General features: G+C 38.4%; 2 protein-coding genes across 2 annotated transcripts; both read left to right on the forward strand.

Annotated features, from left to right (window-relative positions):
• The first annotated feature begins 211 nt into the window (after positions 1 to 211).
• Positions 212 to 2,538, forward strand: LOC146725044 (uncharacterized). Its single transcript, XM_085485147.1, has 2 exons — positions 212 to 2,401; positions 2,452 to 2,538. Exons 1-2 carry the CDS (start codon positions 212 to 214, stop codon positions 2,536 to 2,538), a joined length of 2,277 nt encoding a protein of 758 aa, XP_085341273.1.
• Positions 2,539 to 2,767: 229 nt separating this feature from the next.
• Positions 2,768 to 23,996, forward strand: LOC114946145 (uncharacterized). Its single transcript, XM_085485155.1, has 3 exons — positions 2,768 to 3,723; positions 19,859 to 20,894; positions 20,961 to 23,996. The coding sequence occupies exons 1-3, from the start codon at positions 2,768 to 2,770 to the stop codon at positions 23,994 to 23,996; spliced, it is 5,028 nt and encodes a 1,675-aa protein (XP_085341281.1).
• Positions 23,997 to 27,137: the final 3,141 nt, after the last annotated feature.

Here is a 27,137-nt window from a genome sequence, read left to right on the forward strand (position 1 = left end):
ATAATAATTTTGTCGAACAATACGCGTGTGTCTAGTGCCGTGCTTCGTTGCCTTCTCGCTTTCGACCGTCCTTTCCTGCTTTCCGTCGCGCACAATTTTTGGTCCTTCGAGCCGGATTTATCCGGAATTTCCTGTCAATCCGGTGCCACGGAAGCGATCGTGATTAAGTGTCGGTGACCAGTGCTTCTGGAAAAGAGAGACAGTGTGAGAGATGGCAGAAACAAAGGCGATCATTGCCACCGCCACGATACTATACGGCAAGATCTCGCGCGCGTACGACAACTTGCGGAAGCTCGGCGAGGCCAACATCACCCTCGGCGCAGTGGAGGCCCGGCTTCAAAACCTCGAGAAGCTGTGGGAAAAGTTCGACGCGATTAACGATACGCTAGCCGATCGTGTGGAAGAAATAAAACATGATGTCTACGCCAAGCAAGACATCCCGTCATTAGGTGAGGAGGCTTACCTGCAGAATAAGGGCCTCATGCTCGACTTGAAGAGCGCTCTCCAGCTGCAGCTGCAGGCAGCCAGCTCTACCTCGGCCGCGCCAACGACCTCCGCTCCTCGGACAGCGCTGCCAAAAATCCAGCCACCGACCTTCGCCGGGAAGTACGAAGACTGGCCGTCCTTCCGAGACCTTTTTCAATCCATCATCGGCAGGAACCAGGCAGCCAGACCTGTTGAAAAACTGCATTACCTCAAGCTCTGTGTAAAGGGTGATGCGGAACTATTAATACGCAATTTGAGTACGACGGATGAAAATTACGAGATCGCCTGGAAGACGTTGAGCGATTTCTACGAGAACAAGAGGTTGTTAACTCGTATCTACCTCAACAACTTTCTGGCTCTTACTAAAATGAAGAGCGAATCCGCAGCTGAGCTAGGGCGACTCTTCCACGGCGTAAAAACAACCGTAAGTTCGCTGAAGGACATCGATCGTCCCATCGACCGCACGGAGGACCTCTTTGTTCACCTTGTAGTTGAGCTTCTCGATAATCGTTCGCGTCGCGAATGGGAGAGCGTCATCAGCCACACCACCAACCCGCCTACCTACGCCAAATTGGAAGGATTCATAGAGCGACGGCTGCATACCTTAGAGGCTCTGTTTCCTGTGAAGAACGACAGCCGCAGCAGCAGCAATACCAAAGCAACACGAAGTCATCACGTAAAGAAAACTGAGCCGAAGGACAGGTCCAGAAGTCGGTGCGCCGGTTGCCAGGGGGACCACTTTATAATGTTTTGCAGCAGCTATAAAGAGAAGACGGCTACAGCGCGCAGACAGTTTGTAAGCGAACAGAACCTCTGTTCTAACTGCCTGGGACGCCACCAGCTGACTGAGTGCGCGTCAAAAAAGACCTGTATGACGTGTGGCAGTCGGCACCACTCTTCGCTGCACGACGCCTTTAGCGACGCCGAGACCGCTACGACATCACACGTGGCTCAAGGACAGCCCTTCGCCTCTGTCACGGTGCTGCTCGCCACTGCTCGAGTCCGCGTCCTCGATCGTCACGGATCATGGCATCCCGCCCGAGCTCTGATCGACCAAGGCTCAGAGACGACCATAATTTCGGAGCGGTTGGTTCAGCGACTGCGACTGCCTCGCACGTCTGCCGCCGTCAGCGTCTATGGACTCGGCGAAAAAAAGACGGGAATTGCCAAGGGCAAGGTCAAGCTCACCTTTCGAGCGCTCAACGGTGAGCCGTCCAACTCCGTCTCCGCCTTGATTTTGCCGAAGCTGACTCTATTCTCCGGAGGATGCCGCCGAAGCCTGCAATCCTGGACACATCTCAGAGACCTGGAGCTCGCCGATCCAGAATTCCATTCCGCTGATCCAGTAGACCTTCTGCTGAGCGCCGACGTCTACGGAGTAATCATCCGCCAGGGTCTGGAAAAGGGAGGTCCTCAGGAACCGGTGGCACAGCAAACTTCGCTAGGCTGGATACTCTCAGGAGCCATCAACGAGAATACACGCTGCCAACGTATGTCCTCCCACCATTGCCAAGTGGAGGAAGACCTCACCTGTTTGGTACGTCGCTTTTGGGAGCAGGAAAAGGTTCGACAGCCGTCTCAGCTCTTCACCAAGGTCGAGCGGGAGTGCGAAGAGCACTATCGTCAGTATCATACACGCAACGCCGACGGCCGGTACGTCGTGCGCCTGCCCACGACGGAATCTCTGCCGGATCTCTCTGGAACAATCCGCGCCGCCCGCCGGGCTCTGCAACATACAGAGAAGAAGTTTGATCGAGAGAGCGAGTTCAGAGGCATGTATGTCAAATTCATGCAACAGTACTTAGACCTGCGCCACATGATGCCTGCTCCGCTTTCGACTACCACGCGTCCTGGAGCTTGCTATCTACCGCATCACGGGGTCCTGCGTCCTGACAGCACCTCCACAAAACTGAGGGTAGTCTTCAACGGCTCGAGCTCCTTGCCAAACGGAGACTCCCTCAACAGATATCTAGCAACGGGACCGAATCTGCTACCTTCTCTGGCCGACATCCTACTGAGTTGGCGACGCCATCGCTACGTCTTCGCGACTGACATCGAGAAGATGTACAGGCAGATCCTTGTGCACCCCGACGACCAAAGTCTGCAAAGGATATTATGGAGAGAGAGCAGCAACAACGAAGTCAAGGAGTACTGGCTAAGTACCGTTACTTACGGGCTTTCCTGTGCTCCTTATCTGGCGATCCGTACTTTGCGCCAACTTGCCGAGGATGAGGGACATCGCTACCCGAAGGGAGCTCTCATCCTGCTGAGCGACGTCTACATGGACGACATCCTGGCAGGCGCGGAGACCATGGAGGAAGCCGAGGTCATGATCCAACAGCTGATGGAGATCTGCAGGGCGGGCGGCTTCTCGCTTAAGAAATGGTCGGCAAACCATTCGCTGCTGCTGAACCAAGTGGAGCCCGACGACCGCCTTCGACAAGAGGCTAGATGGTGGCTGCCCGGCGAGAGTCACTCTACTCTCGGTCTAAGATGGCAACCACGTGACGATCGCTTCGCATTCGCTACCAAAGCGATCACACTATCGACCTTCAGCAAACGGTCGGTACTTTCGCTGACAGCAAAGATGTTCGACCCTCTTGGCTGGCTGGCACCAACAACGATATTAGCTAAAATCTTCATCCAGTCTATCTGGTTGCTAGGTCTGGATTGGGACGCTCCGCTACCTAGCGACGAAGCGAGAAGATGGTTGCGATTCCAGAGCGAGCTGCTAGCTCTGGAAAAAGTGATCGTACCTCGATGGCTGGGAGGTTTGACTGAATCAATGCTGGAAATCCACGGATTTGCCGATGCCTCCGAGCGTGCCTACTTCGCAGTGATCTACCTGAAGAGCAAAACAAAGGGCATTACTAAGGTGACTCTCTTAGCTGCCAAAACCAAGGTCGCGCCATTGAAGCAGGTATCATTACCTCGACTGGAGCTGTCTGCAGCGACTCTTCTGGCTCGTCTCGTCGCCCACACCTTGCCGATCATCGGAGCTGAAAGAGCACCTCTTTACATGTGGTCGGATTCCACAGTCACGCTCGGCTGGATCCGAGGACATCCATCGACGTGGGCCACCTATGTGGCCAACCGGGTCAGCGAGATACAAATGTTGATCCCTGATGCCCACTGGCATCACGTACCAGGACGAGAAAATCCAGCGGACTGTGCTTCTCGGGGACTATATCCTGGTGAGCTGGTTGACCACCCGCTCTGGTGGCAAGGTCCGGAATGGTTAGCAACGGAGAGCAGCCCGTGGATAAACAATGGATATATGAATTTCTTTTCCAATCACCCTTTTAAATATAAAATGAACACAATTTGTAATCTTGTAGATAACTCGATTCTCTTATCTAATGACCAGTTTTACGACGAGAATATTAATATCGTGAAACAGATTTTATTTAATAACTGCTTTCCTAAACATGTAATTGATTGTTGGGTTAATAAAAGGATTAATTTTTTAAAACACAGAAACATGAATGAATCGAGTAATGAGCAAAATATTGTTGATAAATCTTTTTTCATTTCACTACCTTATATTAATAGCTTAGGCGATATCGATCGAATTTTTAAAAATATTGGATTTAATGTTGTTCATAATATTCCTAAAAAACCGAATCATTTAATTACACTTGGCAAGGATAGACTGCCTACAGATAAAAAGACTGAAGTAGTTTACGAAATTAATTGTAATGATTGCAACGTGTCATACATCGGACAAACAAAGAGACATCTATGTACACGTGTAAAGGAACATTTCAGCAACATCAAAATGCATTCGAATAATTTATCAGTTATCAGCAAACATAAAATTGAATTCAATCACGATTTTAACTGGACTTCGCCGGTTATTTTGCACAGTAAAAAACACGTAAGAAAAAGAGAAATCGCTGAAATGTTTTTTATTAAGAAAAATAATAACGCTATTAATTTACAAAAGGATACCGACAATCTAAGTAATATCTACGACAAAATAATAAAGGTCGTTTAGTCTCTCATAACTCGTCTAAGAGTCTTGACGTGTTGTCAAACCGACACTATGTTCGTTCTTGACATCTTAAAATTAAAATTTTATTTTTATTTTTACAAGTATGTTTTGCTTCTTTTTATTATTTTGTAATATTGTTAAGTGAAGTAATTTTTATATTGTATTAATCTCTGTATTGTATTTCTTCTCTATGTATATCTAGATCACTTGATAAGGACTCAAATAAGGGTCGAAACGTTGTGATTGAATAAATAATATTTGCCAGTACGGTCGAGAGAAGTCTTACTTTTTTTATTATTATTATAGTTTAATATGCAAATAGTTTTGAGATGTGATAAATAAGATTATTATTAATATAACCTATTGATAAATAGGTATGCGACTAAGTTCTTTTATTTTGTTAAAGATGACATGTGAGTTGTTATATATGTGTTATTTTATAAGCTTACACTGCGATTGATTCCAATAACATTAAATATTATTTAGTCTTATATAAAGGTAAAAGGATAAGTTTCATTATTTTGAGAGATAATTATTTTTACAATTTAAATTATGTAATCAGTTAATTTTTTACTTAAACAAGAGATTTGTGATATTTATTATTGTATCTGCGGAAAGAGATGACGTATATTGTATTTGGGAAATAATAGCTATTGTCTTGTAAAAAAGATAATGAAAATGTGAAGTATGTAATGTAATGGGCGAAATAATATAAAATGTGAAGAGCGATATTTGTTATAAAGTATAAGTGAGTCATTTTCCTTGACATGCATGTTCAGTAGAATTCATTAAATAAAATAGAGTTAGATTATATTTACTTAATTGCTTTAAAATATTATATTATGCAATACTTAGAGAATTGTTTATTTCATTTTATAGTCTTTAATTTTGAAGTATGATTGAAAAGATATATTTTCTTGTTGAATATAATAAATAGTAGATATAAAGTTAAAGTCAGGTTTTATCTTGTAACTTATGAAATTTCTATAACATTGATTGGAGTCAAGAGTGGTTAAAAGTGAGGAGCGTGGCTTTGCATGCATGTTACTCGAGCGTTGCTGTTTTTCTGGAGTGTCGTGTATGCAAAACTGAGTGAGAAAAGTTGTAGATGTCATATATGCGAAAATATGATTGCGAATATTGTTAAAGTAAAGTGATTGAGCATAATAAGTATGAAAGCATGATTTACCTACGATATGATTTATAAGTTGAAAAGTCGATTATTCCTCGAGGCATGTATTATTTGAGACATGTATTAGTGAAAGCAAAGATAATATTTGTAATGGTAAATATCGAAACAGAACATATAATATTAGGACATATATTAGTTTATGGATAAATTTTGAGATGTTAAATATTGTCTTGGGTAAATCATGTTCCCCCCCGAAGGTGTTCTCCCAATAGATGACATCATGCGAGCGTTGTCAGGGGAACGAGTAGGCGGGGCTTAGGGGTATATAAGTCGGAGCAAAGCGTTGTTTATGGTCAGTCTTCATCAGTCGAGCGTCAAGTTTGTAAATCGTATTCGCAGTTACGTCGCTGTACCCGGAAAAAACAGATATTTCTCGTAATAAACACAAAAAATTTTCGTGATTTTGTCGATAATACTTGGATTTCCTTGAATGAAAGAGAGACTTCGGGATAGTAATTTCAACTTAGCGGTTGAACCAAGTGCGGTGGTTAACCGACCGCGTACGAAACTTGTGTCCGTTAACGTCCTCTCGTACGAGTATCCGCGATTCCGAAATACTCTAAACTTTATAACTTATAAATTGTTGTCAGACACGCGCGTGCAACATTTGAGAACTTGAACGCCTTAGTGCTCATATAGATATATTTGATAAATAAATCATATTTTATACGGAATACGGTGTGACGGTGTTAGCTTGATTCTCCCAACGACCTATCCAGTTCTATTCTTCCATCATAGCATGGTGTAATAAAGAATTGGAGCGGTTGTCGATTGGAGGCGATGCACGGCGTTGGTCATCACATCTTGTCTTTGACCAAGTTGGTGAGGAGTGCCTATTATAACGGAGGGATCCTTGCGCACGAGAAGTACCAAACTTCCGTATTTATATTGAACTACCAATCTTGAAGCTGGTGAAGATGAAGCTTCCAATGACCGTGAAAAAGAACCTATCTTGAAGTAAGTCGTATATTCGGACATACGCAATCGTAATACATATAAAAATAATATTAATTTGCATTTTAGCAACCGAGTCATTCCTGACCGGTCACAACCTAACATTAAAACATAATATAAAAAATGCGATTGAAAACATATGGTGTGATCTCGCAAATATTTCAATGGAGAAAGCTATGTCAATTCGAAAACACAGTTACCGCCGATACAAGAAAATGGTTTAACGCAATTAAGTACGAGTCGTTCATACAAATCTTTTGCATAATTCCTCGTTGATAGGCAAAAGAAAAGATGGTTAAAGTTGCTTTATGAGTCATTATTTTGAAAAATCCGTATAGTCAAAAATTTAAAATTCGACGATTTTCGTAATAATCTGTACTGCACATATACATAAATTATTAATGCTGTGAAAATGTGTAAAAGATTCTTTTTGTGGCGTAATAAATTACTTACTTCAGTGTCAATATGTTAAACGGTAACTTAGTTAGGAATATCATAGAAATCACGAACTTTCTATATAATTACATGGTACCCCAGATAGCCAATTGATATCAGAAAGAATTCTTAAAGTTTTCTTCTTCAAGATTTGGACATCCAAAAATTGGTTTCGAAAGCCAACATAATGAGATCAGAAAGAGCTCTTATGCGTCGTATTTAGAGAAAAAAAAGATTTCTTCTGACAGTCACCAAAAAGATTACTTTTTTGAGATATCTTATAAAAGAAATCAAAAAGATTACTTTTTTGAGATATCTTGTAATAAAAATCAAAAAGATTACTTTTTTGAGATATCTTGTAATAGAAATCAAAAAGATTACTTTTTTGAGATATCTCGTAATAGAAATCAAAAAGATATATTAAATTAGATCTTTTTTAGAAGTTTATGTTGATGCCAATAAAACTTATTCTAAAACATTCGAGACACAAAAAATATGCCTTTGGTAAAATATTTAGCAAGATCCCCAAAGGGAGTTTTTTGATGAAAGTCAAGAGACAATTAATTTTCCTTCATATTATATTCATCCTTCATTCACATATATTTCTCTTCCGAGAGTTTATTTGCTAAATATTTTACCAGGGATTTTGAATATTTTGAGAGTAAATATTGAAGCTTAAAGGAAAATTCTTATTTATATGAGAAATCTTCACAAACAAAAATATACGTACGATAATATTATGCCCATTTAGGGGTTACTATATATACATAAACATACATACATATATATATATGTGTGTGTGTGTGTGTGTGTATTTTGAATACTTAAATACAAATATAAACTTTTTTAAACATTATATTTATATTAATATATAAAATATAATATAATATATTTTTATAATATAAAATGCTAATATGCTTTTTATGATTTTTAATTAACTATAATAATTAAAAAATGATTATTGAACTTTAAATTATTTGATTAAATAAAAAAAATATTAATCTATAATAAAATAAACATTTTTAATATATATTTATAGATTAATATATATTAAATTAAGATCGTAAATATAATAAAACTTTAATAGAAATAAAAATGTGAAGAAGAAAAATAAACTATTATGAAAAAAATAATAATATTAAAATAAAATATTATGAAATAGAAAAAATAATATAATTTTTATGCCAAAATTTTAAAATTATATTTGAGCGTGTTTTTTTCTATATAACGAACTCGATCACTTGCATGTTGTAGGCATTTTTGAATTGTTTCTTGTACGTCAAAGATTGTACAATTACGCCCGGAATTGATCATAATCTCTGAAACAGTTTTATATTACTAATTGAGTGGCAAATTATAACATGGATATTATATAACACTTATTGTTATTATATTAGTTTGTGTTTTATTACTGCTGCATTTCAATAATTTTTACTTAAAAATTTACTACAGAAAAATTCATATAAATTTATAAAAAATAAATAAATATAATTATTAAATTATTCTCACCTGTATATGTATATCAGGAGACGCGGTAGTGTCTCCGGCCATGTTCAAACCCTAAAAGACCTTAAAAGACACTACAAGTCTCCTTATCCTGCACCATCAAAGTCCATTTTTTGGGGGTGTAGAACTACTAAAATATAAAAAATTTTGAATTGCACGTAATATAACCTGAAAGGCGGCATCGCCACGAGTAATTTGAGCCAAGAAAAAATAAAATCGGTCAAGCCGTTCTGGAGATACAAGCGGTCAAAAAGTGACGTTTTTCATGAAAAATGAAGTAACGTCGTCTTCTTCTTCTTCTTCTTCTTCTTCTCTGTCCGCGTATAAATCTCTTCTCACCTTTCACTCACACCTCCCTCAACTTCCACCCACTCCTTTCCCTCCCACATTCCGCCCCTACCCCCACCCCCACCCCCCACTCCCACCCCCACTCCCACCCCTCTTTCGCCTTTTTCACCCTCTTTCGTCCTCTCTCACCCTCTTTCGTCCTCTTTCACTCTCTTTCATTCTCTCTCATCCTCTTTCACCCTCTTTCAATCCCTCTCACCCCCTTCGTCCTCTTTCACCCTCTTTCGTTCTCTTTCACCCTCTTTCGTCCTACCTCACCTTCTTTCGTCCTCTTTCGTCCTCTTTCACCCTCTTTCATTCTCTCTCACCCTCTTTCGTCCTCTCCTCACCCTCTTTCATTCTCTCTCACCCTCTTTCACCCTGTTTCGTCTTCTTTCACCCTCTTTCATTCCCTCTCACCCTCTTTCGTCCTCTTTCACCCTCTTTCGTCCTCTTTCACTCTCTTTCGTCCTCTCTCACCCTCTTTCATTCTTTCTCACCCTCTTTCGCCCTCTCTCATCTTCTTTCGACCTCTTTCACACTCTTTCGTCCTCTCTCACCCTCTTTCGTCCTCTTTCACCCTCTTTCGTTCTCTCTCACCCTCTTTCGACCTCTTTCGTCCTCTTTCACCCTCTTTCGTCCTCTCTCACCCTCTCTCACCTCTTTCACCCTCGTACGTCCTTTCTCACCTTTTTTCGTTCTCTTTCACCCTCTTTCGCCTATCTCGTCTTCTCTTACCCTCATTCGTCCTCTCTCACCCTATCTTCAAAAAATCATAAAAATGAAAAGGTCAAGCCATGTTCAAAAGAAGGTCCTCAAAAATTTAAACCTAGTCTGTACAATGAAAAATAATTACTCGTAATTCCAGAGTTCCAATTTGTTAATATCGAATAATGTATTTGTTTCAAGTAATGGCAGTAGAGTCAAATACATACCTACGTATATGCAGTTTTTGCTGTTAATTGTACTTAAACGAAAAAAATAATTAAATGATTTAAATATAGCACATTTTAAATCAAGAAACTTATATAATCGAACTCTGTTTAGGCAAAGGTAGAACATTTCATTTGCCTCTGCCTTTACAAGAAACATTGGATAAGGTATGTCCTCCGGAAGATCCTATAAATTTGAATCACGAGTTGCACATTCTCGTTCGAGGTATACCCAAGAAATCTAAAGTGGTTTGGGAAAATTTGGTAGATATTAATAAAATGTATAAGGCTTTACAATGGTTGAAAGAAAATAATCCTCATTATTCAAAAATTCGTCTTCCAGCGTCATCTGATGATCTATTAAAGAATAAGTTGCAGGAAACAGAATATCGGATTGTCGATGAGGAAAGCGACAATGACGAAATAAATGAGGTGGTTGAGGAATTACCAGCATTGAATTTGTACAATGTACAGCAAAACAAAAATAATAATGATCAAACCGTTTTAAAACGTACGGGTTTTCTCACACAAATCACTGAACATTCGGATATTAACAATCAGTATACAATATACCCAATACACGCGAAAAGAATCGATAACGAATCTGCATTGAAGCTTTATCAAATGGTGAAAATTGAAGATTTTCCAATGGATAATCGTTATAAATATCTGGATGTCATGTGTTTCCCTGATTTATATCCTGATGGTGTCAATGGACAACGAGAAGATAGAAACTTTGCATTGCCGAAATATTTATTTATTAGAACACGATTGATGTCGAAACATAGTAGATTCAGGTTGAATCTGCAGTATCTGTTCTTCCTTCTCAATGATGCTAACTACCGACAGTTGAAAAGTGGTATCTATTATACGATGATGGTTACTAACCCACGAGAGAGATACACTGCTGGTAGATACTTGAACGAATTGAAAGGTTACCAATTAAAATCTAATTTAATGAGTATTTTCGCAAAATTGAGAAATACGGATCAATTTTGGCGACAACCGTCCAATAATGTAAAATGCATGACTTTGCATTACGGTCCAGCGACGTGGTTTTTGACTTTGAGTCCTAGTGAATGGAAATGGTCCGATTTGGGTGAATATTTACGAGATATAAATCCCGATAAAAAGAAGTTAAGCGAACTAATCGCATACGATCTTGTAAGTACTTCTAGATTCATGTGTATAAAATTCAAAGCCATGATTGATTTTATTTGTTTGTCCGATAATCCAATAGGAAAGGTTATTCATTACTTCTGGTGACTGGAATATCAACGTAGAAGTATCCAGCACATGCATTGTATGATTTGGATAAAAGATGCTCCAGTATTAGGAAAATCGCCGGATGAAGAAGTTGCTACGTTTATTCAAAAATACGTAACGTGTGAAATTCCAGATGAAAATGTTTTGCCAATGTTGTACGATACGGTAATAAGTGATCAGAATCATAAACATAACTCGTATTGCATGCGTACGAAAAAAACGGAAACTAATATATACAGAAAGTGTCGGTTTGATTTTCCTCGGCCAGTTACTGAGAATTTCGTTTTAAGAGACGTTATCACTTCGATAGTCGGTAGAAAAAATTTACGCAGTAAGAGCAGATTGTACGATCTTCCTCGCAAGGAGTCGGAAAGGTTTATAAATGATTATAATCCGTCTATCAAATTAGCCTGGGAGGGAAATATGGACATACAATTTATTAGAGAAAAATCAGAGTTTTTAAACTCATATTTAACAAAATACACGACAAAGTCGGAAAAATGCAATACAGACTTTAAAGTGATAGATTCGAATAAGTCCTTGGCATCGAAACTGTGGAATTTTGCAATGCGTTCATTAAATAACAGAGAATGCGGTGCTTTAGAAGCTGCGGATACACTATTAGGGAATCCCTTGTACGGTACGGATAATGATACCATGGTCAAATGGATCGATGTTAATGAGGTGAGAAATAGAAAAGTTAAAACATTTAATGAAATTTAAGCTCTCGATGAAAATTTTACGAATATTTACTGTTCGTCACTCATCGATGATTACTATCCAAATAGACCTCAGGAATTAGAATCATTGAATTTGTACGATTTTGCCAGATTCTAGGAAATTACGAAACAGATGTCAAATAATGACGAAGTCAAGTGTTACAAACTGGCATCGGGTTTATTTTTAAAAAAACGAAAAAAGGGTTATTTAATTAACCATTATCGATTTAATATAAAAACTGAGCCCGAAAAATACTTTTACTCGCTGCTTCTTCTGTTCAAACCATGGAGAGATTTGAGTGAACTCAAAGGTACATTCGAGACTTACACGGATGCCTTTAAGAATTCAGAGTCTGTTTTAACGAAGGCAATAAAATATCACGAAAGGCTCGAAGAAATACAGAAAGCTTTTGAGAACGTTGCTGAATTAATCGAGAAGCGCGAAAATGATCTGAAAACAGCAGACAGAGACAAATCCGATGACGATGAACTGGATTGTAATCCGATAGAAGCTGACGACGCGATGAAAGATCTGGAAGATTTTGGTAAGATTGACGACCCGATTGATTTATCGCAAATGATGTCGCAATTGAACGAAGACCAGAAAAGAGTCTTTGATGGAGTATGCCAAGTTTTACAAGATAAGAATCAGATTCTGCGACTGTACGTAAGTGGCGAGGGTGGTACAGGGAAAAGTTTTCTAATTGAAACGATTAAACATTGGATCAGAATAAATTTGGAAAAAACGACTGCCATATCTGCTCCCACGGGTATCGCAGCATTCAATATCGATGGCTTGACAATCCATAGAATGTTTCAACTACCGGTTAGTCATGAATCTACACCAAAATATACGCAATTGTCAGACATGGTCTTGAAAACTTTGAGAGACAAATTAAAGAATGTCGAATTATTTATAATCGAAGGAATTACATGTAACAATGCAATGATGGATTTAGGAACGACTGTATTCAGTGATGGTCAAGCCTATGTAGGTTTGTCACGAGTAAGTAAATTGGAAGGCCTACATTTGATAAATTTCAATCCAGCATCAGTTAAAGCAAACTCGAGAGCCATTGTAGAATATAATCGACTGAGATCTATATTCAAATCTGAACTGCCACAAATCAATCCGTCCGAGAAAAAGGTTGTAAAAATGTACGATCGTCGATGGGATATCTCTAATATCATTGATGATATGCAGAATTATGATTGTGAGGAACCAGAAAGTATAGTTACGTGGAAAATATATGGCCTTTGCAATAACGATGCTGTTTCGTGTTACGCTAATGTAATATTACAATGTGCGTTTCATTGCGTACGTATTAGGCAACAAATACTGAAAAATAAAGCATCGAATGTATTGATTGATGCTATCTGCGCGTATGGTGAACGTAAATATTGCAACATTCAAGCGGTTAGAAGATCTGTCGGAAAACGCTTCGAAGAACGAACACAACAAGATGTTTCGGAATTTTTTACGGCTTTAATATCGACGTATTCCGACATCAATGATGTATTAAAACTCGAATTAAAGCACGTAACATGTTGCTCGAATATCAAATGTAATTACAATGTAACTAAGCTGGAAAGTAGTAGTTTGTTAATATTACCTATACATTCGACATTAAAAAGGAAAAAAGGTGTCACTCTACAAAGTTTGATTAATGTAGAATTTTCTAAATGGGAAACGATAAACGGCAATTGTAACAAATGTAAGGGCATCGTGTTGAAAAAGAAAACCGTAATCGAATCAACTTTATCCGTCGTAGTAATACAGCTCAATTTATATACTTTTGTAAACGGTGCTTCTAAAAAAATTATCAACAATCGGATTACCGCCGTGCCGACGAGTAATATCACGATTAATAAAAAAAAGTACAAGCTAATAAGCGCTATATTTCACGAAGGTGAAGAAATGAATCGTGGTCACTACACGTGTATGTTGAGAGCTGACACAAAATCGGAATGGTATTACTCTAATGATATGGAAGTGTTCAAGAAAAAATGGTCCAAAGGAGCACAAGGGGCATACATATTGTTCTTAGAACAGATTAAATAATGGCGCTGTATAAAGGCTGCCGTAAACGCTACATTAAAACATCAACTGTTCTAGCGCTGTATAAAAGTTGCCGTAAGCGCCAAAATAAAATATCGGCTGCTCTGGCGCTTTATAAAAGCTGCTGTAAGTGCTGCATTAAAACGAGTGCAATAAGTTTCTAATTTGACCTAGGCTTCATGACATTTCAAAAAGTATCATCCAGAAAGATTATCAGACAGAAATATGTATGTCGTGTTAAAATCGGAGAGACGAAGAAAAATATATGGTTGCGTTCTCACGAGAATGGGCGATGGAGGGGCCCATTCTTTATTTTCAATATTCATACAAGAATATAAATTCATTCTGTTGCAATTGAAATAAATGTGCAATGTATCGTTAAAAGTTATTACAATTATACAAACATTTACATATATGATTAAATAAAATATATATGTATACTATAATATAATTATATATTTTATATATGTACATATATACCATATATTTCAATTATTTTGAACTGTATTGCATAAATTGTTACTTATACAAAGTTATGTGATAAGAATCGAAAATACATATATTTGTGATACTTGAATTACTAGAAAGCTGCTCTATATATCTGTACTTTAAAAAGTAAGTGATATCCTAAAAAAATCATAAAAATGAAAAGGTCAGGCCATGTTCAAAAGAAGGTACTCAAAAATTTAAACGATCTAATAATAAATTATCACGAAAAGTAACTGATATGTTATTCAAGGTGCCAGTTCAAAGTGAACGTACGTAAAGTGTATATTATCTAAATTTAGTAATAATATATTACCATGAAAAGTAACTGTGATATTTTATTCAAGGTGCAAGTTCACATTGAATATACATACATATAAGTAAAACTGATTACAATTTGATTCTAGAAAATAAGTGCGATATGTTATTCTTAGTGCACAAAATATAATAGTCGTTTATAGAGATTTGATTTGAAATTTATACTAGCCCGTACAATGAAAAATAATTGCTCGTAATTCCAGAGTACCAATTTGTTAATGACTCAGAAAAATAACATGGCGGCCTGCTCTCAAAAAACTTTCGGTGGGTAGAATAAATAATTGAAATAAGAGTTGTGAAAATTGTATAAATTAAAAACCTCCAATCTTTCTTTAGTAAAATTACGAATTTTTGTATCAACTTCCGATTTGTGTTATACCGTATTTTCAGGGAGTAAGTTATTGATCAGAAAACTTTGCCTTGTTGCTCGAAACGGGTGTATATTAAGTAAAATTTATAAATGTACAGTTCTCAGGTCAACTACAATAAAGCTATACGCTTAAAAAGTTTACTGATTATTTGTCGTAATATACAATAAAAAATTACATATTAATTATTCAAGATACAAGTGAGAAATAAATATCATTAAAATATATAATACAAAAAAAATTTATCAATTTGACTCTGAAAAGTAAGTGACATGGTTCTCAAAGTGCAAGGTTTCATTTGACTTACAATTTTCTTCAGAAACAGAGAAGAAAAAGGTATTTGTATATAGTTTTGTATATTTACTTCGTTGTGTGTGTAGAGCTTTTAAAAATACGTTGAATCCTTATTCTAATCTAATCTTCTTCTAATGTAATACTTTTCGTATTTCAAATGTTGTAGTAATTATTCTGTAAGAGCTTCGACATTATTTCTAAATGGACATCAAGAAACATCATAGTTTTTTGAGAGCAGGCCGCCATGTTATTTTTCTGAGTCATTAACAAATTGGTACTCTGGAATTACGAGCAATTATTTTTCATTGTACGGGCTAGTATAAATTTTAAATCAAATCTCTATAAACGACTATTATATTTTGTGCACTAAGAATAACATATCGCACTTATTTTTTAGAATCAAATTGTAATCAGTTTTACTTATATGTATGTATATTCAATGTGAACTTGCACCTTGAATAAAATATCACAGTTACTTTTCATGGTAATATATTATTACTAAATTTAGATAATATACACTTTACGTACGTTCACTTTGAACTGGCACCTTGAATAACATATCAGTTACTTTTCGTGATAATTTATTATTAGATCGTTTAAATTTTTGAGTACCTTCTTTTGAACATGGCCAGACCTTTTCATTTTTATGATTTTTTTAGGATTATGTTATACAATGATTGAATAAAATACATTATTTGCGTTTGTTCTTTTGAGTTCTTTCGGGTTATTTCGGGTTCATGCCTCGTTTCTTTCGGGTTATTTTGGGTTTATGCCTCGTTTCTTTCGGGTTCTTTCGGGTTTTTTCACGTTCCTGCCTCGTTTCTTTTGGGTTTTTTTGAGTTCTTTCGGGTTTTTTTCGGGTTATTTCGGGTTCATGTCTCGTTTCTTTCGGGTTTTTTCACGTTCGTGCCTTGTTCTTTCGGGATTCTTTCGGGTTATTTCGGGTTTGTTCTTTCGGTGCGCAAAATTACCTAAAAATGTTTACACAAATACGCGTGTGTGAGAGAGAGGGAGGAGGATACATAATCAAGATGATGTAAGATGTCTGAAAAGTATCGTAATACCTCTCGACTGACACATCGAAGAGATTATGCCTGCACCAACGTTTGTCGACCTGCAAGGATTTATCCTAAATAAACGATTTATTGTGAAGAAAGCGGCAATCCTGAGAAGAGGATATATCCTGTTGCACTATTTCTTCGCATGCCCTGTGCCATGGAGCGTGCTTATAAAGTCGGAAAGGCGCCAGGCCTCGTGGTTAACTCAGCATCATCACAGCTTGCAATGGGAGGATGGAAATATTCCATACAGCATGGCTCGGCGCTTGATCACGGCAGCTATCGCTGGCATAAATAAACAAGAAGAGGAGGAAGAAGAGTCCTCTCTCGTGTATGTAAAAGAACTCAAAAAGTGAGAATGGCTGGCCGAAATAATGGACGATGCGAGCAGCGGTTTCACCATTGAGACCTTGGATGCCATATATGAAGATTTGCCTGCATTAAATAAATTAGATCCCATATACACTCTACGGTGTAATAAACATGTAAAAAATTGCGCGTTACAAAATGTATTTAAATTATTTAATTGGTGGTCGGCCAATCGCGACAATCATCCGTTTTTTTCTAATAAACATATTGTTTACATACTATTCTCTTTATTTCTCTCACCAGATATTTCTAAGAATTTGTTTTACCCCCACTACTTTTAAAAATTTCTCACGCAATCGTATTTCTAAGAATTCCTTTTACCCCACTACTTTTAAAAATTTCTCATGCAATCGTATTTCTAAGAATTCCTTTTACCCCTTCTCCTACTATTTTTAAATATTTCTCTTTGTTCTTTTCCTCCAGATATATTTCTAAGAATTTGATTTACCCCTTCTCCTAATATCTAAAAAATGAGCGTTACTTGATTATTAGTACTTTTTTATACGATCAGTCTCTCGTCGACCGTTCTAACTGACGGTTCACTTTTTAATACCCTCAGTTCAAAGAAGCAGCAGCATAAATTACTACATGCCGAGACGTGATGAAACGTGCGAGAAGAAATGCGACGAGTAAGTATAACTTTTTTTGTATTTTTCTTTTTATATTTTATATTTTTTATATTTTTTATCTAATTTTTACAGCGTTTCGCTGGAGCTTCGTGCGATTCGTATATTAGGAAGACGATACGCATTGACGGCAACGGAATTCAAATTCCTCGAAATTGGCATCAGAGTGGATCCGCCGAGTTACGTGGAGATCGCCATAGGAGATCATCGGGGAAAACAGCTATCTCTCGAAACGTGGAAAGGACTCTACGAGCAACGTCACGCTATTTAAAATTATTTGAACAATGACTCCACCAAAGATGTGTATAATTTTATTAATGTTGAACCGCTTACAGTGCGATTTCACTAACTAAACAACACCAAACTCATAAGTCTCGAATCAGCGGATGTACGCATGATGATGGTCGAATCGACGTTACGTCGTATGTTCGAGCTCGATTCATGCATCGAAATAATGTTTGATCGATTGACGAGGCTCATCGCAACGGTCGATATTGTTGTGTGCCTCGTGAAAGGCACAAGGGGTCGCGCCAAATTGGGATGAGGATCCGGGGCGTCAGAGCTTTATCGGGTTGATTTAATAAATGCACTTCACCTTTTCACTTATTAAAGAACTTTTATTCACATTACCACTTGACTTTTCTTTATTTCAACAATGATACACTTGTGCGTATATCTATTTAGCGGCACTTTTTAGCTATAACTTTGCGTATCGCGCGCGACTGCGAGAAGATGTTAAGATCGCACGCGGCTAGCGAGATCGTTTTAATTAACGACGCGAGAGCGTTTTGAGAGCGACTGATTGCGACTGCGACTAAGCTACTCGGCGCGTTTCTGCTCCCTTTTTATAATATCGTTTTTTGGAATTTCCTTAATTGGAAGGGGCGCCTAGCAACGGGCTTCCTCGGTCAAGGACCTAGGTGCAAGCGAAGCAGATTCAAAGTCCTTCTGCTTTGCTTGCACGTTGAGCAATTTCGGTTCCGCGTATATCTCGCAGCGTATGCGTTTTTACGCGGTCAGTGTCCGTCGTCAAGCGGATGTAACACGAGTAGTTATTTCTTAATAATTATATCTTTGAGGGATATAACATCCCTTCCCCGTTAAAGAAAAACAAAGGTACGTAGTTTTTCGCTTACAACTAAAGTTTACAAATGTTTTATGCCCGTTTACAATATAATTACAATCGTTTCCTATTTTCTAAAAACGTGTGCTATTGCTTCTTTTCAGTATGGATCTAGGTACATTTCATTCATTGTCAAGTATCGTTACTCTCGGTCTTCTTTTTGTGTCTTTTTTATTTTCCAAATTACAATGACAATAATAAATATTATGATTATGGTTATTATTAAACCGCTCGAGGTCATGGGGTAAATAAATTGTCTCTTTGTATAAAATTTCTGTTCGTTGTCTCGTAAATCCTTGCCTATGTCGTTTATCTTTGTTCGTAACTCTATTAGTTCTATGTTGTGTTATGTCAGGTTATCCAATGTGTCGAGTACTCTCATGTCCTCGTCTTGTGACGGTGCAATGTTGAAATTTGGTAAATATGTGTCTATGTTTGCTACGTAGATCGTCTCTTTTATTTCTAATGTCATGTCCTCTGTTTTAATTTGGCAGTTATTTCGTAAGGTCAGTCGGCCTGTATTTTTTATCATACATTTTTTTCTGTGTATTCATCGCATTTTATGTTTATTTTTTCTTCTTTGGCTGTTGAGTACAACCATGTATGTACGACTGATGTAACGGGATCCACAACGTTGTTCTCGTTATCCGATGGTGTACCTTACAATCATGCTTATCTTGCATTCGTTGCGTATACAGTTGCAATTCGCACGGTATATTCGTGTTTATGCGATAAGCCGGCATGCTGTGCTCGCATATATAATAAGAGTTTATTTTATTACATTTCTGTAAATCTTTGTTTGTTATAATCAAATATGTTAGTCTAAGGTTATCTATGGCAAACATATTATTTTCTACTCGTATACCTTTAAATGTTTTATTATATGCTGGCGCGGGGAATTCAATTGCATTTATTATGTTATATTTAGTGTTAGGACCGCGAACAGCTTTAGAATTTCGCGGGGCTTTAATGATTTAGGCCGTTAACTCGCGGCGCTAATATCGAGGGCGGTAAGCGAAGGAGACCTGCGTGAAGGAACTGATCCTCACGCTCTCCCTTGTTCGTCTCCGACGGTCGTCGGGTGTAGTTCTCCTTTGTATTTGTACGTTTCAATATATATACGTTAATAAAGTATTGGATTAAGCCTAAGCTAGAACTAGAGTTGTTTCTAGAAAACACAACAGTGGCGACGAGGATCGGATATATATATATATTTTTTTTTTTTTTTTTTTGTCGTTGGGTTGTTTGTTTTCCTTTCTTCATTATTGGTTGTATCGGAAGGTTACACGATAAGCCCACGTGCACGGATTATCTACACAGTGAGATATTGCAAATTTCTTGGATAGGATGACTACTAATAATACTGGCGCGGGTTCCTCGCGGGAATTAGCAAGAACGCAAGAGATCGCTATTCCAAATTCCTTTACAATAGAAAATTTTAGTCCGGAAGTGACAACGTGGCGGCGTTGGTTACAACGGCTACAAGGAGCCTTTACGATTTTCCGGATCACGGGAAACGTGCGTGTTCCGTATTTACTACACTATATGGGACCTAGCGCATTTGATATACTGTGTGACCGATTAGATCCGGCTGACCCGTTCTCGCAGGATTACGAATCATTGACGGCCAAGTTGGAAGAATTCTATGATCCGGCTCCGTTAGAAATAGCGGAAAATTTTAAATTTCACCAACGGCGACAAATTGAGGGCGAACAAGTACAACAATTTGCGGCTGCCCTACACAAGTTAAGTTTACATTGTAAATTTGGGAGTTATTTGAAGACAGCCCTAAGGAACCAATTGGTTTTTGGTCTCTCAAGTAAGAAGATTCAAACGAGACTTCTTGAGAAGAAGGAGTTAACGTACGAGGAAGCGGTACAGATAGCCACCACGATGGAGCTTTCGGAGCAGGGAGCAACATCTTTACAAAATGGCGCTACAAGTCCAACGGCAGGTGTGGAATATCTACAGGCGGGGAAGAAGCCATTGAAGAAATTGAAGGACAACAATAATAATCATAATTTTTTTAAAAAGAAATTATCGATTACTAATTTTTCGAAGCAAAATAATAATAAGGCGTCGCGTTCTAACTCGAATAAGGAGGGCACTAAATTAATTAAGTGTTTCAGATGCGGAAAAGGGCATTATGCTTCCCAATGCACGTTAAGTAGAGAAGTACGTTGCTCGGGCTGTGGAGGATCCGGACATTTAGCAAAAGTCTGTTTCAAAAAGAAGGAGTATGCCAATAATTTGGATGAGGTATTACAATTGGAGCAAGCAGAGCAACGGGATAAATTCTTTTGCACGCTCTTAGTTAATAACAAGCGCATTCGTTTCGAAGTTGATAGTGGCTCTGCAGTCACGATCATGAATTGCGAGCAGGTACGTTCTTTATTTCCGGGTTCGACCATTTTCAGAACAAATCTTAATTTAATTTCGTATTCTAAGACAATAGTTAAAATCTTAGGATATATATCAGTGCATGTACAAGGAAATGAGACACGAAAGAAATTGAATATTTACTTAACTGAATTAGATAAAGAACCGTTATTAGGTAGGGAATGGATAAGGCAGTTGAAAGGTCAGCGTGGAGTGCCAGAGTTCCTCGAGTGCAAGTTATTAGAAAATATTAATTCTACGCCGCGGAATTTTCATAAGCGATTACAATTAACTTTACGTAAATTTGAGGAAATACGTGAGCCTACTTTGGCTAAGATTTCGGGCATACAAGCCAGACTTACAATGAAACCGGATGCAACTCCGGTATTTTTAAAGGCGCGGTCAGTACCATTTAAATTAATTTCTTTAATAGATAATGAATTAGATGAATTAGTTAAAGCGGGAATTTTTACAAAGACGGAAAACTCGGAATGGGCTACACCTATTGTTCCGGTGTTGAAAGCGAATGGCACTATTAGAATATGTGGAGATTACAAATCCACAATAAATCCTAAACTTATAATTGATGAACACCCGTTACCAACTACAAACGAACTTTTTGCTAAGTTAGCGGGTGGCGTTAAATTCTCAAAAATTGACTTACGCCAAGCTTATTTACAGTTAGAAATACACCCGGAAAATAGGAAGTTACTTACTTTAAATACGCATAGAGGACTTTACTTAGTTAATAGACTGATGTACGGTGTCGCATCAGCTCCGGCAATCTGGCAAAGAACATTGGAGCAAATATTGCAGGATATTCCTGGAGTGGCAATTTTTCTCGATGATATAGTAATTACAGGCCATTCGGAGGAGGATTACTTACATAGATTACATATGGTACTAGAGAGATTGCATAAGCATAACGTGCGAATCAACTTAGAGAAATCAGAGTTTTTTACACATGAAGTTAAATACTGCGGTTACGTATTACGAGAGGACGGTATACATAAAGAACCTTCTAAAATGGAAGCAATTAGGAGCATGCCGCGCCCACAAAATGTTTCTGGCGTCCGAGCTTTCATCGGTATGATTAATTATTATAGTAGATTTATTAAAAATCTAAGTTCAATCTTACGACCGTTAAATAAGTTATTACATAAGAATACTCGTTTCTCGTGGTCAGAAGAACAAGAAGTAGCTTTTAAAAAAGCCAAAGAGGCATTTGTGAGCAATCAAGTCTTGGTACATTTTGACCCGAAATTACCGGTGGTTCTCGCGACGGATGCTAGTCCCCACGGAATTGGGGCAGTACTTTCGCACACCTATCCCGATGGGTCGGAAAGGGTTATACAATATGCGTCACAAACTTTATCCGATACGCAGCAAAGATACGCACAGATAGACAAAGAAGCATATAGTATAATATTCGGTATTAAGAAGTTCTATCAATATCTGTATGGGAATAAGTTTACTCTAGTTACGGACCACAGACCATTAGTACACATTTTATCTCCAAATAAAAGTTTGCCGGTTTATAGTGCAATGAGAATGCAGCATTACGCCATTTTCTTGCAGGGATTCAATTATACTATCAGGTATAGAAAATCGGAAAATCATGCGAATGCCGATTGCCTTTCGAGATTACCGTTAAAAGAATATACAAAAAATATGGATGTAATAGATGTTTTCGAATTAAGTACACTAGAAACACTACCGGTGGATGCAAAATGCATCGAGTTGCATACACGAAAAGACACGGAGCTACAAAAACTCCTACAAGCGTTACAATCAGGCACTCTGGCACATAGCGCTGACAGATTCAATTTAGAGCAAACGGAATTCTTATTACAAGAAGGTGTAATTTTTCGAGGACATCGGGTCGTAATACCGAAATCTTTGCATAAAAAAATACTAGAAGAATTACATACGGGTCATTTTGGAATAAATAAAATGAAAGGTATAGCTAGAAGTTATTGTTGGTGGAAAGGAATTGACAATGATATAAAAGCTCTAGTGGAAAATTGCCAAAATTGTAATACGTTCAAAAACAATCCACAAAAAGTGGAACAACACATTTGGGAGTTATCAGCGGCACCCATGCATCGAGTCCATGCGGACTTTGCAGGTCCTTTTTTAGGACGTTGGTTTTTCATCGTAGTTGACTCATATTCAAAATGGCCCGAAGTAAGAATAGTAAAAAATCTGATGGCGAAAACAGTTATAGAGGAATGCAGGGATATATTTACAAAATACGGCATCCCACAAATTTTTGTAACCGATAACGGTAGAACATTCACATCGACTGAGTTTAAAACATTTTTAAAACAGAATGGAGTGAAATTTAAATTTACGGCACCGTATAACCCAGCCACAAATGGCCAAGCCGAGCGTTTTGTACAGACCTTAAAAAATGCGTTACGACGCATGAAGGCGGACACGACTAATGTACGCGAAAATCTTAGTAAAATGTTACTACAGTACCGTATTGCGCCGCATGCGACGACTAAAAAGTCGCCAGCAGAACTGTTTTTAGGTAGGAAGCTTCGCACAAGACTTGACTTGTTATTTCCTTTACCTGAGAAAGAGGAGACGAGTTCCTCATATTCATGTGTTAATAAAAGCTTTAATTTGGATGAGCGAGTATCGTGTAGGAATTATGTAGGTAAAGATAAATGGAAATTCGGAAGAATTAAAAAGCGTTGCGGAATAGTGCATTACTTAATCACGCTTGACGACGGACGAACCTGGAGAAGGCACGTTAATCAGATGCGATTAATAGGACAGGCAACTCCGAATCAAGAAACAGACTGGGATCACGGTCCCGTGGAGGATTTGATCGTTCGAATAGAAGCGAACGCATCGGAAAATAAAACTACCGATAAAGAGCAACAGAAAGAATCTTCGCAGGAGATTCAACAACACCCGCCGGATCGTTCACAGCCCCGGCAGATAGAGATCGTTCCGCAGGAATCGATTAAGCAGCAAAAGAATGTAATCCAAAAAGGAACTATGCGGAAACCACGTGAGCCTGTTATAGGGAGCATTGTACGAAAATCCGATCGAATTGCGGCTAAAGGCACAATCGTCAAAGCAAAGAAATAATTCATGTTATGTTAAAGCGACGTTTTTTTGTTACATGTAAAGAAAGGAATTCGCTTAAGAAAGAAAGGTGTTAGGACCGCGAACAGCTTTAGAATTTCGCGGGGCTTTAATGATTTAGGCCGTTAACTCGCGGCGCTAATATCGAGGGCGGTAAGCGACGGCGACCTGCGTGAAGGAACTGATCCTCACGCTCTCCCTTGTTCGTCTCCGACGGTCGTCGGGTGTAGTTCTCCTTTGTATTTGTACGTATCAATATATATACGTTAATAAAGTATTGGATTAAGCCTAAGCTAGAACTAGAGTTGTTTCTAGAAAACACAACATTTAGATTGTGAAATTATTGGAAACCGCAGTATCGTATATAGATTAGTCTTTGCTTACGTATGCGCTTACGCTTGCATGTTTCTTTATTTCATGCCAGCTTGCTGTATGCGTCCTAAACGAAAAGTAATATCCCTGTTCTAATTGCGTTGCGGCTTCCTTTAAATGCGCGACAATGTTATCGAACGGTATTAATTTTGGATGTATGTTTTTCTTCCTCGATTTACGCTAAGTATTCTATAATATTTTCAGCGTCCCTAATGGAGTCTGTTAAAGCTGCCATAATTACTTCGTATTGTTCTTGTATTTTTTCTAATGTTATATATTCTGCTAAATTTTCTTGTAAAAGTTTCTCACTTTGCTCTATTATATTTTCTAATTTGTTTATGTGTGTTATTGTGTCGTTGATTACTGTCAGTTGGTGTCGAACTGTGTGTTGTATTGTGCTTTGTCGGCTATTTATTAACTCTAGTTGTTCATTTATACGTTTTTCGTCATCCGCGTCCATGGTACCAAACAACGTTTTCGCTATTGTACCTATTCCGTTGATTATTCCCCTACGTTTGTCTGTACGTCTGTTGTAGAGTGTAGTTATTTGCATTGTTGTCTTTTCTAGATAATTTAATGTTTGTTTTGTAATATTAACCAAGTTAAGGCATGTTTTTCGTTGCGTTAATACATTGCACGTTTTTTCTGTTTGCTCTATGTAATTTCGTACATATCCCTGTTTTGCAGTTAATGTTGCTAGGTCTAATTTTATTACTAATTTTCACGTGCTTTTAGAGCAGTGTAGATGACCTATTCTTTCGAAGTGTATACCTGGTTCGTTGGTGAATTCTTCGAGTTCGTGCGGTTCTTGGCTTGACCGTCTTAATATCGCTGCGTTGGCATTGAATACGATCATCCTGTAATAACATATATATAATTCCTCTTACTACTTTATCTTTATATACTTTTGTATGCAATTTTTTATCAAGAGAGCGGTGCGTTCGTTCTATATGTCGTTTGTCGTCCCTTTAGTCTTATGACAACCTTTCTCGCGACTATGTATCGACACGAGTTTTGTTACTATTGTGACCAACGCCTTGTGCCCTGGTTTAAATCCAGGTGCTCAGAGTGTTCGGATGAGGCATGGTGCCAGTGGGGCGATTATCGGGCGCCGGTTGTGGGGCCCGAATTGCCTCGTGATTGGATAAAACGGGCCTATGATGCCGTGAGCCGGATCGTGAACCTGGCTTGGTCGTACCAGGTTACCTTGGACGTGCGCACCGGAGTGCGAGTAGTGCGTGAGGTACGCGTGGTGCTCTTGGGTATGGCGCCGTTGATTCCGCGTCTGGTGAGGAGAGCGTCTATGAGAGCGGGAGTACGCGTCCCCTATTTTGTCTCGTATGAATTAGTAGGGAGCTCATCTGATGATGATTGAACGATAGTAGATAAGTCCCTAGTTTTCAATAAATAACTTTAATTTTGTCGTGTGCATGCGTATCGCTTTTTCTTCCCCCTCTTTTTTTCTCTCTTTTTTATTGTACATTTGGCGTCGGAGATTTTTTTTTGGTTATCATGTACGGTCCTGTCCATAAGACGTCAAGTTTCTTTGGTTGTCCTCGTCGTAGCGTTTTATCGTACATCAGCATTTTTTCACTGACTTCAATTTTTGTTTTAAAAATTTTTTGGTTTGCCTAGGTATCGTCCGATAAAAAATTCCTGGCGCGGTTTGTTCGGTTTCTATGATTTCTGCGATATTTTTAGTTGCGGCGGGTCGGATGTGTGATACGCGATACTAGCTTACGCGTACCGGGGTCTCTCTTTCCGAGTCTCCCTCATTGCTATCGCGTTCGTCCTCAGATTTGTTTTTTCGTGACCTACCCTTTTTCCGGTCGTCTTCCGATTCTATCTGGGTTATTTTCGCGTTATGTTTTTTCGTTTTTTCCCCAGCGTTTGTTTTTGACCTATTTAGATTTTGGATAATCGTTTCGCTGCGCGGCTGTAATCGGACCTTCTCATACGGGCGCAGTTTTATTACAGCGTTTCCTAGTTGCAGCTTCTGTTTCCTATGGTTGCAAGAAACATTTCGTTTCTTCAGGAAATCTATTTCTATAATTTTGTCATATTCCATCGGGAAATCATCTTTCACGACGTAAATCGCGTGTTTTATTTTGTTCCCGTTTAGCTTAATGGTCGCGTACATTTTTCCGATCGTCTTTGCTTTGTGACCGGTTATTCCCACGAGGGTTATTTTATCGTTGTAAATTTTGGTCTCGCTCTTTAAGAGTTTCACTTTTATCAATAAAATCGTAGCTTCCGAATCGTAAAGCATATTTACTTTCCAGTGTTTTGCCTCTTGCATGGGCAGATTAATTATATTTAAACTCTCTCTCTCGTCACCTGATATTCCCGCGCGCGTGTCGTCTTATTCTTTTCCTCTTGTCTCTCGTCCTCGTCGCTGCTTCGCTCGTAATTGTTACTGCGTCGCTCGGAATCCGTATCACTGTTTCTCGTTTTCGGCTTCTTACGACTTTTGGTTACATTAACGTTACGCGATTTTTTATCACCGTTTATTCTATCGTGACTTGATGTCGTTTTTGGCCGTCCATTTAACGTCCAGCATTCTTCACGACTGTGTCCGCGTTTTTTGCAGTAATTGCAAAATTTTTCTATTGTAGTTACGCGATCTGACTTCTCCGGTTTCAGAAGCGCGTATTTACTACTACGGCATTCTTGCTCGTAGTGTCCCGATTTTCCGCATTTATAGCATTGCACGGCGTTTTTTGATGGTCGCGACGGCGCTTGATCATAACGATTCGACCTGTATAGTAACTC

The sequence above is a fragment of the Nylanderia fulva genome, unplaced genomic scaffold, assembly GCF_048542155.1.
Source record: "Nylanderia fulva isolate GAGA-0341 unplaced genomic scaffold, ASM4854215v1 Scaffold107, whole genome shotgun sequence".
Taxonomy (NCBI): domain Eukaryota; kingdom Metazoa; phylum Arthropoda; class Insecta; order Hymenoptera; family Formicidae; genus Nylanderia; species Nylanderia fulva.